Source organism: Panthera tigris, chromosome C1 (genome assembly GCF_018350195.1).
Source record: "Panthera tigris isolate Pti1 chromosome C1, P.tigris_Pti1_mat1.1, whole genome shotgun sequence".
NCBI classification, from domain to species: Eukaryota; Metazoa; Chordata; class Mammalia; order Carnivora; family Felidae; genus Panthera; species Panthera tigris.
Window position 1 is genome coordinate 130,991,780 of NC_056667.1, and position 19,176 is coordinate 131,010,955.

At 34.7% G+C, this 19,176-nt stretch overlaps 1 protein-coding gene across 1 annotated transcript in view; it reads right to left on the bottom strand.

Annotated features, from left to right (window-relative positions):
* The window catches only part of LRP1B (LDL receptor related protein 1B), a 1,866,249-nt gene that overhangs the window by 675,453 nt on the left and 1,171,620 nt on the right, over positions 1-19,176 (bottom strand). The window contains exon 18 of the mRNA XM_042994392.1: positions 15,450-15,566. Coding sequence (XP_042850326.1) covers positions 15,450-15,566 — 117 coding nt within the window. The remainder of the gene's footprint in view (positions 1-15,449; positions 15,567-19,176) is intronic.

Below are 19,176 nucleotides of genomic sequence, written 5' to 3' on the forward strand. Positions count from 1 at the left end.
TCAAGTGTTTCCTCTGTAAAACAGTAGAAAACTATTTCAAAAGTTTTAATCATTCAAAATATTGGGAGCTTTATACAAGACAGAGATCTAGGTCTTAGTGATACATCACCTAGAATAAATGAATAAATGAATGAATAAAATGGTGCTAAATACTGGGAATACAAAGTTCACCATTTTCATTTCTAAGCGTGCTTACAATCTAGTAAGAAAATATTTGTAGTATAATTAAACAAGTGACTTCAATAAATCTCTGATAAATGCCATGATATAAGCAACACAAGGTGTTATTGCAACCCAGAACAGAAGCATCAAAACTACTCTCAGCTATTGCACACCAGAGGAAATTATATACAAGCCAATATGAATAATATGTTCACATCAAATCAGGAGAACAGGAGGGGAAGGGATGCTTTTAGAATATTCTAGAAAGACAGCATTCCTGAAGACCCAGAAGTCAGAGTAGATAAAATGTTTAAAAAACTAAAATTTTCAAAATAGCCGCAGTAATGTGTAAGATAGAGGTAGTGAAATTTTAAGAGCTACAAATTGGCTGGTGTGATAGATTTAGAAATAATCACTACTGATATAAGAGACCCTTAGAGGTCAAATGGAACATCCATCCAGGGAATGTATGAATGAAATTAACAGAAGAGCTAGAAAGACATATAGAACACTTCTGGCAATGAGGAAGACAAATGAAAAATGTAAAAGTAATAACCAAACATTTTAATACACAGTGCATGTGCAAGAAAATAATACAAATTTTCAGAGTTGAGAAATGAAAAGAGAACTGAAAACTAGGTTATTGAGTTTCCATAGCTTTGTGAATATGTGTAGGCATGTGTGTGTGTGTGTGTGTGTGTGTGTGTGTGTGTGTGTGAGAGAGAGAGAGAGAGAGAGAGAGAGAGAGAGAGAGACTGATTTTTCCCACAAAGGCAGTAGAAGAATGCTGGATCAGTAATCTAGATGTTTGGGTCTTAATATCAACACTAAACAGATGATAATTTCTTAGTTGCTCTTAAGGTGTGGATCTGAGCATAGACCCAGGACCCTCAGAGGCTAAACCCTCAGTGGAAGATTAGAGGAGATAATATCCCCTCCCAGTATGAAGAGAGGTCTCAGCCTGGATTGTGAATGGAAAAAAAATATAGAGAGAGATATTTATATATATATACTTGTATATATTTATATAAATATATATATATCTATATAGATATAAATATATAGTATATATATATATAGATAGATAGATATAAATATATAGTATATATATATATATATCCCAAAATTTATAGACGAGAAACTGTATCATAAGCTCTACTTTCTATAGTTCAAAAAACCTCAATTTAAAAAAAAGCAAAGTAAAGATGAATTCAGGGCATACAATATTTCAGACAAGAGTCAGGTTGTTCAGGAAAGCTGTGGCCTCAAGACAGGCCTCATAAGACTTTCACAGGGCCAAAAAACATAGAAGACAGGCTCAAAAAAATTACAATAAAAAAGGGGTGAAGGAACGAAGGAAGAAAGTGGAAAAGGAGGGAGGGAGGAGGAAATAAGGAAGGGAGGGAGGAAAGAAGTAGAGCTAACAAGCAAGCAAAAGAAAAAATATATATCTGGTGAGTGGAAATTTAGCAGATCCAAAAAATGGCAGAATTAAATCCATAAGATCTTCAGATATTTAAAAAGTATCTAAATGCCTCATTAGCACAGTAGATAGTGCTTCAGTCTCACAACAGGTATATGACAGAGACTATAGACTAAAATATAATAAACACTATAAAATAAGGAAGTCAAAACATATTTAAAAAATAAAGGCAAAGGGTGCCTGCCTGAGTGGCACAATTGGGTGAGCCTCGGACTTCAGCTCAGGTCATGATCTTAAGGTTTGTGAGTTCAAGCTCCACCTTGGGCTCACTGCTATCAGGGAGGAGCACGCTTTGGATTCTCTGTCCCCTGCCCCCCCTTCTCTGTCTCTGCCCCTGTCCTGCTTGTGCATTTTCTCTCTCAAAAAAAAAAAATAAATAAATAAATAAATAAATAAATAAATAAACAATAAAATAAAAATAAAGATAAAGATAAAGAAAAAACAAAAGCATGCTTAAAATAAAACACCCTAATGGGGCACCTGGGTGGCTCAGTCAGTTAAGTGTCTGACGCTTGGTTTTGGCTCAGGTCATGATCTTGCCATTTGTGAGTTCAAGCCCTAGGTAGTGCTCCGCACTGATTATGTAGAGCCTGCTTGGGATACTTTTTCTTTCCCTCTCTCTCTCTCTGCCCTCCCCTGCTTGTGCTCTCTCTCTCTCTCTCTCAAAATAAATAAAGTTAAAACAACCATACATACACCCAGAGGAAAACAGGCAGACTTGAAAAGGAACAAAATAGGGCATTTAGAAATCAAAACCAGTGTTGAAATTATAAACTTTAAGGAGTGATTAAATTATAAATTAGTATGTTTGAAGAAAGAATTACTAAACTAGAAGACATATCAGAAGAAATATCCAATGTTGCAGTTTAAAGATAAAAAATAATTTATAATAAATACAGAATCATGGAGAGTAGATTAAAATGAGCAAATATTAAATTCATAGTCCAAAAACATGAAAGAGAAAATGGGGATAGGTAATAATCAAAAAGATGATTTCTTGGAATTTCCCAGAATTTATGAAAGACCTGACTTTAGATTAAGGAACCACAATTTAACTCGAGATAAGTAAAACTAAATTCATGTATAGAAACACTGTAGTGATATATCAGGATGCCAAGAAGAAATTTATGAAAACTAAAGTAACCTATAAATTATTTGCAGTATTGAATCGAGAGTGAAAAATCTACTCTCCTCCCACTCAAAAGAAACAATAAAATAAAATAAATAAAATAAAATAAAATAAAATAAAATAAAATAAAAATGAGAATTTCCTACAAAGAAATCAACTCCCTGTATCAAAGAAAATACTGAAAGAATACTTCAGAGTTAGGCATAGACAGAGGAACCAGCAAATATGTAGGAGGGAACCCAAGAAATATCTTGTCACTGAAGACAAGAGAAGTATTTCAAGGAGAAAGACCACAATGATGGTAACATGAGAGGCAAATGGAAATGCATTATCCACATTATTTTTTTCCTGTTAAGCTTGGAAAATACAGTTTTTGTGGAATGATTTGAGGAGGAAAAAACAGTTTTTGTCTATTGTAGACTGAGTGGAACATTGATACATAAAATTTATGTAACTTTCCCAAGACATTTTACTATGAGGGATGTAAGAATCAATGTGACAGCTGATGAGACATATAGGATCAAAAACAGTTAACTAGTTATGTTGGTGCTAATCTTTTTAAAGAAAGGTGAAAGTTGAACATACGTAAACATTGATGGGAAGAAAATAGTGCATGAGACTAAAAATATAGTCTCTTTATACAAAATTACATTTTCAGGGCACTTGGGTGGCTCAGTCGGTTAAGGGGCTAAGTTTAGCTCAAATCATGATCTCATGGTTTATGAGTTCGAGCCCCTTGTCAGGCTCTGTGCTGACAGCTCAGAGCTTGGAGTCTGACTTCTGATTCTGTGTCTCCCTCACTGTGTGCCCACCCCCCTGCTTGTGCACATGCTCACGCTCTCGCTCGCTCTCTCTCTCTCTCAAAATAAACATTAGGAAAAATTTACATTTTCTGTTTTTACACATTGAAGGACAGCAGAAAAATTCCAAAGGACAGATTTATATCTAACAGTGATAGGGATCCTTGGCAATTAAAATAATTAGTACTAAAATAAATCTAAACTCAATTAAGTCCAAAAGTTAAAAATTAAACAATGAACTTAGATTTTTTTTTGTCTCAAGAAATGATAAAGAAATAATAGCTTTTGTAAATTGGAAATTCCCAATGAAATGTACCAGATGAGGGGGACCTTGGTGGCTCAGTTGGTTAAGCATTTGACTTCAACTCAGGTCATGATCTCGTGATTCGTGACTGGAGCCCCTCACTGGTCTCTACACTGGTGGTAGAGAGCCTGCTTGGGATTCTCTCTCTCCCTCTCTTTCTCTGTTCCTTCTCTACTTACACACACTCTCTCTCTCTCAAAATAAATAAACTTAAAAAAAAAGACTCTTCCCAACAAATATACTACATGAAATAAACAATTAACTAATTTATAATGTCTATAAAAACTCAGAATATATAAAAAGTAACTCAAATAAATTTATTTTGGTTTCTACTTATTTTAAGACTATATTTCAGGAAATTTTGGTGTGTGTGTGCGTATACGACCATATCTTCCAGAAGAAAAAAACCAAATTTTGAAATATCTATATTTTAAAAATACAGAAATTTTTGGGGCGCCTGGGTGGCTCAGTCGGTTAAGCGGCCAACTTAGCTCAGGTCATGATCTCGCAGTCTGGGAGTTCGAACCCCACTTCGGGCTCTGTGCTGGCAGCTCAGAGCCTGGAGCCTGTTTCAGATTCTGTGTCTCCCTCTCTCTGACCCTCTCCTGTTCATGCTCTGTCTCTCCCTGTCTCAAAAATAAATAAAATGTTTAAAAAAATTAAAAATAAATAAAAATACAGAAAATTTTAATGAAATTCTTTGTTTTTAACATTCATTCATTTTTGGGGGAGAGAGAGAGAGAGAGAGAGAGAGAGAATGAATGAATGAGAATGAATGAGTGGGGGAATGGCAGACATAGAGAGAGGGAAAAACAGAATCTGAAGCAGGCTCCAGGCTCCAAGCTGCCAGCACAGAGCCTGATTTGGGCTCGAAACCACAGAACCATGAGATCGTGACCTGAGCCAAAGTTGGACATTTAACCAAAGGAGCCACAAAGGCTCCCCAAAAATACAAGAATTTTTAAAACTGTCCTTATATGGTATTCTGTCATATTTTTCTCATTCTTATTCATACTCTAGGATTATTAACTTTAGCACTGTGTAGGCACAAGGAATATATTCTTCATTGCCACAAAATAGTAGTCAGGTTGCCTAAGATTTATTTTTCTGTTTCATTTTTATCATTAAAAAATTAGCATGTTATTAATAAGAGAAATTTTCATGAAATTGCTTATGTACTTTAACTCACAGAGGTTACATCCTGATTGTTTTTGGCAACGTACCCTGCGGTAAAACCCCAACTTCAGTCACCTCAGTTCTGCTCAAATTATAGAAAGGGGCAGCAAGGGGCAGCAACAAATGGCTCAAACACTGACATGCACACAGCTTTCTGCTTTCAAAAGGCCAAATCAACATGGTAGAAGGGATTTGTTTCCTGGATCAATAGGATACTTCAATCTGACATCTTTCAAAATATTAAACTTAATATTAAAAAAATAAGAGTTTGGAAATGTTGTTATTTTCTCTAATAATGTCAATTGGTCCAATTCCAACTCTAGTTTGAAAAATAAATGTGTGTGTGTGTGTGTGTGTGTGTGTGTGTGTGTGTGTGTGTTCCATTTGAGAAAGAAAATTATTTGGAAGGACAAAAAAGAAGAAAAGGCTATAGCTCATCTCTTATTGAATAACTACTAGATACTAACCACTACCGAGATTTTACATATTCTTTTTCATTTGATTCTGATTGTGTGTGTGTGTGTGTGTGTGTGTGTGTGTGTGTGTGTGTATAAAATCAATGCTGCTGAAATGTCAGAAGAATTCATGTTTATTCTTGACAGAAATTTAAGGGACTGCATTTTTGTCAGCACCAAGAGGCACTTAGAATTATTATTTCCCAGTGGCTTTTGGTAGTGCAAAGCTCCAGATACTATGGAAAAGAAAGAACATCTGAGGATTCCTGGTTTGTAACAGAGAGTTTGGATAAGAAGTTAGCCAGGAGGCAAAAGTAAATAATTAGAATTGTGAGAGTGTTTCACAAACCTGGATGTATATTAGAATTATATGTACAGCTTTTAAAAGTACTTATACTTGAGCCTTTATTATACTTCAGTTGGAAGTATAGGACATACTACATTTCCTCAGGTGTTAAGGGTTGAAATGTATGTATCAAAAAGAGATGTCCCATTCTAAACCCTGGTACCTGTGAATGTCTTAGAAATAGGGTCTTTGCCTATGTAATTAAGGATCTCAAGATTCTTTCATTCTGGATTATGGGAGGTCCCTAAATATCCAAGGAATTGCGTCCTTATAAGATATGATAGTGACACAGAGAAAGGCCATGTGAACATGCAGACAAGAGATTGGAGCCAAGGTGGAGCAGCCAACAGAAGCTGGAAGAGGCAGAGGATTCTCTTTGTGGAGCATGATGATTTTGGACTTCTGGACTCTAAAACTATGAGAATGGATTTCTGTTATGTGAAGCCATCATGTTTGTGGTGATTTGTAGTGGCCTTAACAAATTCTAGTTTGTAGGGAATGTTGACATCACATAGCTTATTAAATTTTTTGGAATTGCTCTAGGATAAGAATCACAGGAGGTGCTTTTCCCAAAATACATATTCCTGGACTCTATGTGAGACCTACTGAATGAACTTTTGGGGGAGGGTGGTAGTGGCCTGAGGATATTTATTAGTACCAAGCACCCTGTGTGATTCATACCCTTAAGCAAGAAGCTGGGGAAATGCTGAGTTAGGTCAAGGAACTAAAAGCTGTTTTTAATAATTTCTGCCTGTGGCTTTCAATATGCTCACCAGGGTCTTCCTAACTCCCCACTTGCCTGCATACAGAGCTTTATTAATCAAATGTGTATAAAACAGGGAACCGTAACCAAAGACGATGAGAAAGCATGTCACATACCCATAAGAATAACATAAGAGAGAACCTAGCAGAAGCTTGCATGCCACTTCTAAACAAAATAAAAATGTTTAAATATAAATGTATAGAACATGAGAAAGCAGAACACGACCATCTGGGATACAAAGCATAAATCGAATAACTTAATTTCTTTGGTTTCTGTCATTTGAATGGAAGTACTTATTGCCAGATTGGAGAGTGAAGAACAAACAGGTTTGATAGGAAGTTAAAGCTCTAAATCAAATCAAAGAGAGAAAATTGTAACACCTACTTACGAAAAATGAATTTATCTCCACACTGAAACAAGTTATCAAAGAAGTTATAAAACATATATTTTTGATCTCAGAATATTGACAGTGCTTTTGAAATAAATGGAAGATGGGAAAGATGTATGGAAACTGGAAAATGGTAAATAATATTGTTCCAATTTCAAAAATGAGTGAAGATTTGCAAACAATAGAAAGGTAAAATTTATATATATATATATATATATATATATATATATATATATATATATATCTGACAATAATTCTAGTATTAACTTGCTAAAACATTATTTTGTCAGCATTTTTAAAGAGACTCTTTGCTCAAGAATGAAATAAAAATTTATGCCAAATGAGATTCATTTATTTGCTGATACAATTTTTAGATAAGGATATATCATGAAAATGTCATAAACAAAGCGTTCTCATATTTTTGGCAATGTTTGATAAGTCTTCTGATGACAAATGAAAGTATCATGCATGCAAGATGGTGGTAAATTTAATGGGTTCAAAATTGTCTCTGTACAGTTTTAATTATTAAATCAGTTTCCCCTGAAGGATGTTTTCAATTACTTGCCAAAAGTTTAACAACTTTGTTACTATGATTTGATTACAGCCTTAAAAATTATGCTTATCAAATCTCTGAATTCCATAAAACTGGGAGACTTCATTAATATCATATGTTCAAAATTGCAAGACAGCAGTAGGGTTAAGAGTTATAGGAGGATGGAAATCTAAGAGTAATAGCATGGAGTGGAAAAGATCAGACCCATGTACAAATACAGAAATAGGCAAATAAGGAACAATGAGGAGATTATCAAAATAAAAGGTAAAAAATTTTGAAAATTAAACATTAGAAGCACCCAAAAGGAGCAAAAGGAGTGATCAAGTCATAAGAGAAGCTTAGTTATTTTAATTAGCTGGGCACTTGAGATAGGAGTTATGTGATAAGGCTCCCATTTATAATTGCGTTAACAGAAGCCTAGAAATTACTGAAGGTAATAAATCCATTTCAATCTGTTCAAAAATACCACATATGGGATACTATGTTCTGTTTAATTCTATCTAGGCCATGAATTTGTTTTTAATTTTGGAAAAATAAATTAAAATAAAATAAAATAAAATTTACCATTCTAACCATATTTAAGTGCGTAATTCAGTAACATTAACTGTATTCATATCATTATGCAACAGATCTCTAGAACTTATTCATCTGTAGAACTGAAACTCTATACCCATTGGACATCAACTCCCCATTTTAGAACATTAATTTTACCAACGTCATTAAAAATCCAAGTATATTCATAGTAGGGCAATTGGGAGGGAAATAACATACAAATATTCATGTAAGGAAATCTGAAAGAAGTGGTGTTTTTTGCTTGTAAAAGAGAAGGGTTAGGTAGGCAGGAATGTGCCTTCGGTTATCTAAAGAGTGATCCTGTGACAAGGTTATAGATTTAGATTGTGTAGCCTCAGAAAACAGAACAAGTATCATTGATTCGAATCTTTAGGAAGGCAGATGTTGGTTGTAACAATGAGGAATATTCTGACAATTACTGACTAACAGTAGAATTAGCTACCCTGTGAAAAGGCCAGTTCTTTGTTCCTGAAAATATCCAAACAAGGACTGGGTAAGCATCTCTGAGACCAGTTTTAGAATTCTTACATTGGATGAGGGATTGAATTAGATAACATGTGCAGGCAACCACCAAAACCTGTGAATCTCTGAAACAAAGAGAATGGACCTGAGTCCAGTGCTTGTCAGACTAACTCATTCTGCAATTTTGGACACACAACTTTTAGTGTTTTGATTTCCTTATTTATAATGTGAGGGGATAAAATGAATGGTTTTCTCATTCTTTATAAATGTCCACGCATTGAGAAAATATGCATTGTGCACATTGTGCAGAATTTGTCTGCATTGGTCAACAAGTGCCTGCCAGCTTTAACAGCAAATAGGCAGGAAGGAAAGGAGAGCGAGAACAAGAAAATGAATAATAATTAACATGTAATAGTGCGATTTTTCCATTTGACATGACACTGGCCCACTTAGATCCAATACTAAGAACAAGGAGAATCTAAGTACTCTTGCATGCTACACATAAATCCCAATAGTTGAAGCTGTTCCTTCCAAAAGAAGAGTAGCCCACAAGACAATTTTATGCAAAGACCAATAGACTCAAGGGAAGGGATACTCCATGACAATAATTCAAGAAATTTTGTGGGTACATGAGAAATAAATTAATGCTGCTCAGGAGGTAGACTAACCATTTTACCCTGAATCTAGAGAAGAAAGAACTGATGGGTCATTAGGAGACTAGCCTGATCACAGTTGGGAGAGCAGGGGGAAAAGTGTACTCACAAGAGAGAGCAAAACTTTTTCTTTTCCATTTTATTTATTTATTTATTTATTTATTTATTTATTTATTTATTTATTTATTTATTTATTTATTTTAGCAAGAGAGAGAGTGCTCAAGTTGGGGAGAGGGGCAGAAGGGAAGAAAGAGAAAGGGAGAGAAAATCTTAAGCAGTCTCCATATACAGTGCAGAGTGCGATACGGGGCTTTATCTCACAACCATGAGATCATGACATGAGCTGAAATCAAGAGTCAGACACTTAACCCACTGAGCCATCCAGGTGCCCCAAAACTTTTATTTTGGGGGGGGGGTCATAACAGTAATGCAACCAAGAAGGTGTCCACCAAGCAAAAGAGACTCTTAGGACTATGAGATATGAAATCTGTGGTAGGAACAATGGGGGATGGGGATAAAAGAAATCTAGAAGTAGGGGGAGAAGAAAAGGAAACAGAAGATAGAGCTGAGGGAACTATGAAGAGAAATGAGACCTCATGCCTCTCTGAAGATTTCACATTTTCTCAAAGAGCTGCATTGCACATGTGTCAGAGGGCTGTGATCTTCGGAGAAGCAGAGAAGGTTACCACTACACCCACTTAAAAGATGCTACCTATTTATCCATCTCTCCCATCTGACTGAAGAGCCAAGGCTAGAAGAGGGGGTCATGTAGGGTAGAAAGACAGAACATGGTCCCCTCTCATCAATGTTCCTAGAGCTTCACGTCTAGCCAGCAGTGGGGTAGAAGAAAGCTTTGACTAAGATATAATAATGAAGTTTCAAAGTGGATTTAATCAAGTTCTAGAAATAACGAGTTACCAGAATCATTGTGTCTGCCAAGATGTTATTAAGGAATGAGGGAGCAATGAAAGCAGGGCTTGCCAATACTCATATTTTGCCAGTGCCCCATTGGGTTAACAGTCTTCATTTATTAGGTTACACAAATATGCATTTTTTTTCTTACTAAACTTAAAAAAATATTATAGTTAATCATGAAATTTGGTTTTCTAATAACTAGTTGAACAAATCTTTGATATAAAGCATACACTGATTTAACTGGAAAATTATTTCTTTTTGACAGCTCTGTCTCTTCTCTTTGTGTCTGATACTTGCCAGTTTTGTTTCTGATTCTTTGCTCCTTAATTATGTGGAGTAAAATTACAAGTAGCTTTACAAGTAAGATTATACATTACATGAGACAGAATTTTACTGTTTTCATAGATTTAAAATATTAACACTCATAAAAGGGAGTCATGTTAACTTTGCAAATTTTCATGGATTTTTTATTAGACTCCATTGAACTACCTTTCAATCTGTTAATAAATTTTAGGTATTTTTTTAATTAAACAGTTTGAACAAATCAGAAGCTAACAACTCACACTAACGTGTATTTATTAAAAAGTAATAACAGGGGCGCCTGGGTGGCCCAGTCGGTTAAGCGGCCGACTTCGGCTCAGGTCATGATCTCGCCGTCCGTGAGTTCGAGCCCCGCGTCAGGCTCTGTGCTGACAGCTTAGAGCCTGAAGCCTGTTTCAGATTCTGCGTCTCCCTCTCTCTCTGACCCTCCCCCGTTCATGCTCTGTCTCTCTCTGTCTCAAAAATAAATAAACGTTAAAAAAAAAATTAAAAAAAAAGTAATAACAAATAAAAGCTATATTGAAATACTGGGAAGACAGAACACTCCCAAAATAGTTAAACTACAGTTTAAAATAAACAAATGTACTGCTTTTGATGATAAATTTTCCAAGGGGCAAAGTAAAAGTTTGTCTGAAATGTTCTTACATTTAATCATGAAACACTCTTATATTCAATGCTGTAACATGGAAATGGGAAGAAAATTTGTTAGGTTAATTGCTTCCATCTTAAATTCATTTTGCATATATAAACATAATCACATCACTAAGTACATGTAAGATATAATCAAACCTGAATGTTGCTTCTCAAAGTGTGGTCCCTTGACCACGTAGGATCAACAACTGTTAGAAGTATAAATATAAATACAAATCATGGACAAACTAAGACTTATTGGGTCATAGGCTCTGAGAATCAGGCCCAGCATTCTGGTTTGTGTTATGTTTTTCTTTATGCTTCTTTAATAAGTTCTCCAGGGGATTCTGGTGCATGATGGAGTTTGAGAACCTTGGCCTTAAGTTGACAGTTCTCAGGCTTGAGGGCACATTTCATACCACTGGAAAGCATTAACAATACTGATTCTTGCATCTGATCCCCAGAGACTCTTATTTAATTAGTCTGGGGTGAGGCATGGGTAGGTGATTCTTTTACTGACAGCTAAAGTTGAGAATCCACGCTAATAGCTTTGAAACAAGTGACCATTTAGCTCCTTGACACACAGTCCACTTCTAACTCAGGCTTCACTATTTTAACCTATCTGTTCTTATTTGCAGAATCAATTTCCAGAGTCTCTTTTTTGCCCAACATGAGGACTACCAAAAAAAAGTTAAAAGGCTCTTTAAAGATGAAGTGAGAATCTTCAAGGCCCTTTCTAATTATGTGTTTGCCTACATATAGTTTCAACCTAAAATGTGCAGTTACCTTCTAAAAGCAAATGCAAGTAAAATGAATTAGGTTTTAAAAAGGTGCTAATGAATTCCACTAAATTTTGACCCACATTTGCAAAAGCTTCAACTCCTAAATACAACCAGAAGCGTTCCTTTTTTATTTTTAAGTCTATTTATTTTGAGAGAGAGAGAGAGAGCAAGAAGGTGCAAGCAGGGGGAGGGGAAGAGAGAGACAGGGAGAGGAAAAATGCCAAGCAGTCTCCATGCTGTCAGCGAGAAGTCTGATGTGGGGCTCAATCTCATGAACTGTGAGATCATGACTTCAATCTGAAACCAAGAGTTGGATGCTTAACCGACTGAGCCACCCAGGTGCTCCCGACCAGAAGCATTTCTAACCATTGGATTCTCATGTTTTAAAATCCAAATTTTGGTACTATTTTCAGTGAAAAATAGTAGTTATGAAATTAAACAGAAGTTGTTCATGCAGCTAAAATATAAAAACAAAATAAATGATGGCGAGTCTTCTAGTAGGATTAAACCTATGGGAACTTGGCTGATTCCAATGGGAAAAGTAAAATATGATCAGCCCAAATATTATAATGATGCCTAATAAAACTGGGAATTAGTTGAACTTACATTCATTTCTAGATTACTGCCAAGGAGAATGACTTTTTATGATGCAGTAAATTAAACAATTTATAATATTTTTGTCATTTTGCATTTAATGCAGAGATATTTTTTTTAATTTTTTACCGTTTATTTATATTTTACAGAGAGAGAAATAGAGTGTGAATGGGGGAGGGGCAGAGAGAGAGAGAGAGACAGAGACACAGAATCCAAAGCAGGCTCCAGGCTCTGAGATATCAGCACAAGAGCCCAATCCAGGCCTTGAAGCCACAAACGGTGAGATCATGACCTAAGCTGAAGTCTGACGCTTAACCAAATGAGCCACCCAGGTGCCTCAATGCAGAGATAATTTCTTTTATGAGAGTAATCCATGTCGTTCTCTCTTACAACTTTATTTTTTTTAATTTTTCAGTGTTTGTTTTTTTGAGAGAGAGACAGAGAGAATGCAGGGGAGGGGCAGAGAGAGAGGGAGAGAGAGGATCAGAAGCAGACTCCAGGCTCTGAGCTGTCAGCACAGAGCCCAACACAGGGCTTGAACCCACGAACCATGAGATCATGAATTGAGCCAAAGTTGGATGCTCTGGGTGACTGAGCCATCTAGGCATCCCTCTCTTAAAACTTTGAAAGTAAAATTGTGCCTACTAGAGATTCACTATCAGCTTCTTTTACTGACATAAATTTTGATGTATAATGACAATCTGAAAGATAAATGTATGTTACTACAGAGAGGAACAAGTTTGGAGAGGACATGTTTCTTACCTTATAAAGGGGAAACAGTACTGAGACTACCCCATGTGGCTTACTGATACTCTATAAAGTTTGGCTATATTTCAGAAGCAAACTGACAACTACACTTCACAGTTGTTCCTATCCAGTGGTATACTGGAAGCATCTTATACCAGCTTGCAATAACCAATTTTTAAATTTTCAAGGATTCTAAGAATTAATTATTAAGGACACATCCATTATTTAAAATAAACTATATGAATTTTATTTTGCTCTTGAAGTTAGTTACGTCTATTATATCTGTATTATGGAAATACCATACATTGGTATGCACATCTTTTCCCAAATCCACACGCAAAAAGTCACGTGAGCAACTTGATATTGGCCATGACAGGAGTATTTACCCCACAAAAAATAGGTAAACATTAGATCATGGCTCCCCCACGCCAGGAGATCTTAAAAAAATTACCAACCCAACAATGAACAAAACTCATTATAGGTATACGCACATTTAATTAGATACTCATGAATATGGATATGTATCATGTCATGTTCTACTCCCAGTTTGAACCCAATCCATGACTCCCAGACAAAGTCGACCTGAAATGCCTGAGTTTTAGTTTCAAGTATAGCTGGATTCATAGCCTTGTCCTTCTATTTATTAGCCTTGTGATCTCAAGCAAGTTGTTAAATGTTCCTAATTTTTTACTCCTTTATCTGTAAAATCTGGACAATAGTATGTTTCTCAAAGATGTATTGCAAATATTCAATAGGATATATGTGTCTGAACTTCCTGCAACCTTTTTTTCCCCTAACATCACGAAAAGTACAAGTCAGATCAAAGACCTAATTGAAGTTCTCTAATGAGCTCATTATGTATTTCCCTATTCTATTATGTTTTCATGGACTTTCTTATCTGAATTAGACTTCTCTGTCTTTACTGTTTGCAGGTTATTCATTACCCTTTTGGCATATTCTGGAAGGAGATGCTGAGAACAGAAAAACAATCAAGTTTTCCTAAATGATGGAACTTCCTAGATGCAGACCCAGCCACATGAATAGTCTGGACATTAGAAAGGAAAGGGATACATTTTTTTGAATCCCTTAACTGGCCAGGCTTTGAGAATTCTACATGTGAAATATAAAAGTGACTGTTATTGTGTGACTGTCTATTACTTTCTTCTTCAAAACTGCTATTGTCTTCTTTACAGTGTCAATTAGTACAACTTACTCATCTACACTTTATTCAAAGGTTACAACTTTTAATGTCTATAGGGACTTAATTGTCAAGTATTAGAAATTTTTTAAAGATAAATTTTTAGATAATGGAACCCCTAAATAGAGCCTTTTACATTGAGGGATTAAAACAAAGTCTTCTTATTTCCCAACTGTTAAAACTATTATGACATATAGTTAAATTATTAAAAAAAATACATGCTCAATTGCATTATATTCTAATAAATGTGCTATGCATATCTAATATATGTTTCTCCATTAGTAATTTAAAAAAATTCATAGCCATGCCTAAAAGATTCCACAAGTTCTTAGAAAACCTGGTTAATTTCCTTACTATGTTTCACTATACATCACTTTGATAAATGATAATAAAATCTATTGATACATGGGTACAAATGAGAACAACTAAATTTGCAATTTTATGTAACAATAAAATTTTTTTCCCAAAGAAGGATCAGTTGAAAGTGACTAGAAATTTTGCTATTAACAAAAATACCTTAAACTGGTAACAGAATTATATGACTCAATGCAAATGAAACAAATGGATTGCCAACTGTATAATCTCAGCCTGTATTCTTTATTGCTCCAAGAATATATCATAAGCATGTCAATGAGAAACTCATAATTTAGTCCAAATGCTACCCAATGAGCTACTCTATTTGAAAAAAAATAATCATTACGGACATAAGATTGATAATAATGAACATTTGAGAATATCATATTAGGTTTATAACTACTTCATAATATAATCCTCAATGTTGGGATCCATTTATTTTGGCTGAGAATATGGTTACTGACTCATGAAATGGATATATTCCAAAGGTATCACTAAAGTACACACTCAGGCCTAGAAGGCAGTAATAAAATGTTAACAGATCTTTTGCCTTGTTGACCAGTATTTATAAAGAAATAAAGAGCCTCTTAAGAGAGACAAAATGACAGAATTTTCTCTTTGACATAGCCTCTGCTAACAGCATGTTTCACAGACAACTTACCACAAGATGCCATTTCATCTGTCTGGTCACCACAGTCGTCTTCCCTGTCACACAGCCAGGCTCTGGGAATGCAGCGCCCATTTCCACAAGAAAATTGGTCCACCTGGCATGTTCTGGCTAAGATAATCCATTAAGGTACAAATAAGGCCTTTTGAATAACATCCAGGTAAAATAAATGATGCAATAACTCTTTCACACATAAGATATTCTATTACTTTATTAGATAAAATATTTTTAAAGTAAATTTTAATTTTTTGATACTGCCAACTTGCTCATCTTCTCTAAAGTTCACATGCTTTGCCCTTCAATATCAGGTACTGCTAAATGACAAGATATTCAGTAATCCTCACACATGTCCACAAATGAAGCTATGAATTCATTATATCACAATTTTTGCCTGGCACATGCTTATGAATATACAGTTGAATTAAATTTCATCCAACTTTTAATTAACAAAAAAGAATTTTGCAGAGTCTATGTCAATAAACCAAGAAAACTTGCTGTCATGTAGTAGGAAGGATTTGGAGATTATATTAGGGTATCTAGTTTCTAATCATGGGGTCAGAATTGTTTTTTCCTCTAACATTTCAATGCATTTATTTCTACATCTCAAAATGATCCAATATATGAAATGAGAATGCAGAAAATATTTTCTAAAACATACATTTAGCCTTATGATGGACATATAAAATTCACTTTTCAGCATAGTTATATAAAAATGTGTAACTGTGTTTTCCTTCCAGTTTTTATTTAAATTCTAGTTGGTTAACATATAGTGTAATATTGGTTTCAGTAGTTGAATTTAGTGATTCATCACTTATATAATAAAATCTATAACCTTTTAATCAAAGTATATTAGTAAACTTTGCTTTGGCCTCTCTCAAAGGTTTCAATGAACATACACATGGAAACTTTCTACCTTAGCCCAAAGCAGCCACTTTGATTGTTCAGTGAAGGGGTTATTTTTCTACAAGGAATTTGGTTAACATTTTCTATTACAGTCAGGTCAACTTTTGAAAGCATGAAATCCTAGATGGCTACCCTAACTCTTCTCCCAGGCCTCAGTAACATACTTACATAGTTAGATATTTTTAAGTGTTTAATTCTCTTTTCTTTTGTCTGTCTGAGATACAAATTTGTTTTCATGAGTATCAGTTTCCTACCACCCCTTCTTTTTATTGGATCAGAGAAAAGAGTGGGAAATTGTAGGAGGGGGATTTTCCCACCTTTTATTAATATATGGGTTAGATGAGGATTGGACAGATGAGGAACAATTAGGGTCAGAATTTCTATAGCTATGATAAGAGAACTTTACCTAGTTCATAGATTTCCTTCTGTTTTGGGGCTTAAGAATCAGAAGGATGTGTTTCTGTTTCATCAAAATTCCAATGAACTAACAGGTGGTATAAAATTGAAAGTGGTTCAAAGGCAAGTCACCCAAACACATTAAAATGAGTCTCCATGGGGTGCCTAGGTGGCTCAGTTGGTTGAGAGACTGACTTCGGCTCAGGTCGTGATCTAGTGGTTTGTGAGTTCGAGCCCCGTGTCGGGCACTGTGCTGACAGCTCAGAGCCTGGAGCCTGCTTCTGATTCTGTGTCTCCCTCTCTCTCTGCCCCTCCCTCACTCATGCTCTGTCTCTGTCTCAGAAATAAACATTAAAAAAAAATTTAAAAAATAAAATAAAATAAAATAAAATAAAATAAAATAAAATAAAATAAGAGTCTCCATAAATCAGGGTTTTAGAGGTCATATAAAATAATTTCTTAAAAGTTATATGCTAGTTGTCTCCTTTTAAGCAAAGTGTAATTGCTATGTTAAAATGTATATATATTATTAGTGAACACTGAAAGGATCACTTGAGAAAAACAAATGAAAAATTACTGGTTTGATTGGACATATCAGATTCAAAGTACCATTTCTATCCTCAGTGTCTATAAATTAGAAATTCCATAAAATTATTACACTATGTATTCTGCTTTGTTTATATGGATAAGGGTTCTGAATCTAAGACATTTCATATAATATTTGAGTTTTCCCTTTTTACAAGTAGAGTGTTTATTTTACATTATTAGATTTTAAGTATCTCAACAAACATGTATACTGCTGAAGTTTTCAATGTTGACATTTCAAGCAGGATTAAATATTTGTTGTCTCATTTGGCTAACTATAGATTTTCTGTGAAATTATTCTAACATTTAGACTAAATCAACAGAGAGTTCCTAGGTAATTTCAATAAAACTATATCTACTTGAAATACACACACACACGTACATAGTCCATATATATATATATATACATATATGGATTAGCCTAGAGAAGAATGAAGACATTGGCATTTAGTTCACTTGGTGGGAAGAGAGGGCATGGAGGTATGAGGAAGATTCATGTTTCTTACATGTCTGTATTGTTTCAACTGATTGCAGTAAATACTCTTTACCTTTTGAGATTCAGGAGAAATTAAATAAGAAAGGTTTGTTTTGTTTTGTTCTGTTTTTTTTCCAATTCTTTCTCCCTTTTTCTTCCAGCTCTCCCTCATTCTTTCCCTCTTTCCCTTCTTCCTTCTTCTTTCCTTTTTTCTCTTTCCTTTCTCTCTTCTCTACTTTTCATTCTTTCCTACAACTCTCCTGTCTTCCCTCATTCCCAACCTATTTCATTCCTCAGTCTTTCTTGTGTTTTTGCTTTAAAGAAGGATATAGAATTACATAGTTTCATTTCATCTCCATTAAATTCTAATTGACTCATAATAAGAATATATTAAATATTCCAATATTCCAACATTCTTTTATCTGATTTTTTTTAATGTCACAGTACTCCTTGTCGTTCAGGCTTAATTTTAGCAAAGTTTTCTCAGAGTTCTTTCATGAGGATCGCTAAGATGATTATAGAGGAGAATGAGAACTCCTAAGGACCTGTTTTACATTGTGTGTGGTGTGAGAATGTATGTGTCACCTCACTAACTCAGAAGCTTAAGGAACGGTTATGACCTATTACACCAAAGAGTATTTACTGGTTTATTATTGAGGAATAGTATGCCCTGAGAATATATGAATTTTTTGTCCATTCTAATCATGGACAAATCCTCTGCTTAGTCCACCAAGGAAATTTAAGTAATTTCACATAAGAAAAAAAAAATGCTTCATTCTATAAATCTATAAGTACTGTCTGTCTCTATGATATAATCAGATTGACTAAAACATCACTTTCTAATCACTGGATTTATATCATAAAGATACAACCTTTACTTTTTCAGTTCTTGTCACCATCATTTCTAAATTAGCTTGGAGGTGAGATTAGCAGACCAGCCCCAGAGCAATCTAATTTTGTAGCAAATGCTGCTGTAATGAAGAGGAAATTTACACTTCTTCAGTGGAATTGTTTATCTAGCAGTGAGTGAGAAATCCACTGTCACAACGTGAATTTTTTCTACTCATCACTAATTATACTTCTCCTGCTGTCCTGTAGCAGTGAGAAATCCCACAATGCACAGGAACAATAAGGAGGAATAAGACAAGAGAGCTTCACACATTATTCCTAACCTTTGCTGTATTTTAATCAAAGCATTCTACTTAAACAAAACATATGTCATATCAAAACATACTTTTCAATTTATCTTGTAAAGAAGTTTCATCTTTAATATATCAGGTTTTCTTAATTCAATTGTATCTATTTAGTTTAAGTTTACTCAAAATTTGTGAAAGATGTGAGAAGAATAAATATTATGCAATC